An 866-nucleotide genomic window follows, 5' to 3' on the forward strand; every position below is an offset into this window, starting at 1 on the left:
ATTTGACAAGTGTAACAGTTTTAAATTTTATTTGTATTAGTGACTAATTTATTTAAAATTAAAAGCCACTTGAAAAGAAAAATTTGGTGCCGCAAAACCCTTTCCTAAATAGCAGAGATCAAAGTTTAAAATGAAATATATCTAATTAGTAAGTGATTACTCAAATAATGACGTAAAACTCAAATGACATATATTCTTTATATTCACTTAGAAGTTGGGGTTCGAGGCTCTCTATTTTCGATAACACAAAAAAAAGTGATTCAAGACTCAAGTCAACTGTTTTTAATAATGAAATATTAATAGATAATTAAATATTTAAATGAATCTTTATATTTATGTAATATTCTTTTAAATTCAGTAGCATTGTCTCCATTATATAAAGCACTGAGAGTTTCAAAGTCTCAAAACCCAAACCAAAACCTCACGCAGTCACAACTCTCACACACTTCTAAAATATAGAAAGCACACAGAAAAACAATGGACACAATCAAGTCCTTCAAGGGATACGGCAAAGTCGATGAGGCCGAGCAACAAGCCTATCAGAAGAAGACACGTAAGCGAATCATAATCCTAATCGTCTCATCACTAATCCTCTCAGCGGCGATTATTGCCGCAGTAGCAGGAATCGTCATACACAAGCGCAACACCAAATCATCATCATCATCTTCTAACTCGGTCCCAACACCCGAGTTAACTCCGGCCGCGTCACTCAAAGCGGTTTGCGATGTGACTCAGTACCCTAACTCGTGCTTCTCCGCCATCTCCGCCGTCGCAAACACCAACACTACTGATCCCAAGCTCCTCTTCCGCCTCTCCCTCGGCGTCGCCATTGACGAGCTCTCCAAGCTCGCGAAGCAGCTTCCCTC

General features: G+C 38.7%; 1 protein-coding gene across 1 annotated transcript in view; it reads left to right on the forward strand.

Annotated features, from left to right (window-relative positions):
- LOC107624760 (pectinesterase 3) overlaps positions 380-866 on the forward strand; it is a 3,928-nt gene continuing 3,441 nt past the window's right edge. Inside the window, exon 1 of the mRNA XM_016327217.2 lies at positions 380-866. This exon is cut by the window's right edge and continues 554 nt beyond it. Within this exon, the coding sequence (XP_016182703.1) occupies positions 478-866 (389 nt within the window). The 5' untranslated portion in view covers positions 380-477.

The sequence above is a fragment of the Arachis ipaensis genome, chromosome B02 (genome assembly GCF_000816755.2).
Source record: "Arachis ipaensis cultivar K30076 chromosome B02, Araip1.1, whole genome shotgun sequence".
NCBI lineage: Eukaryota > Viridiplantae > Streptophyta > Magnoliopsida > Fabales > Fabaceae > Arachis > Arachis ipaensis.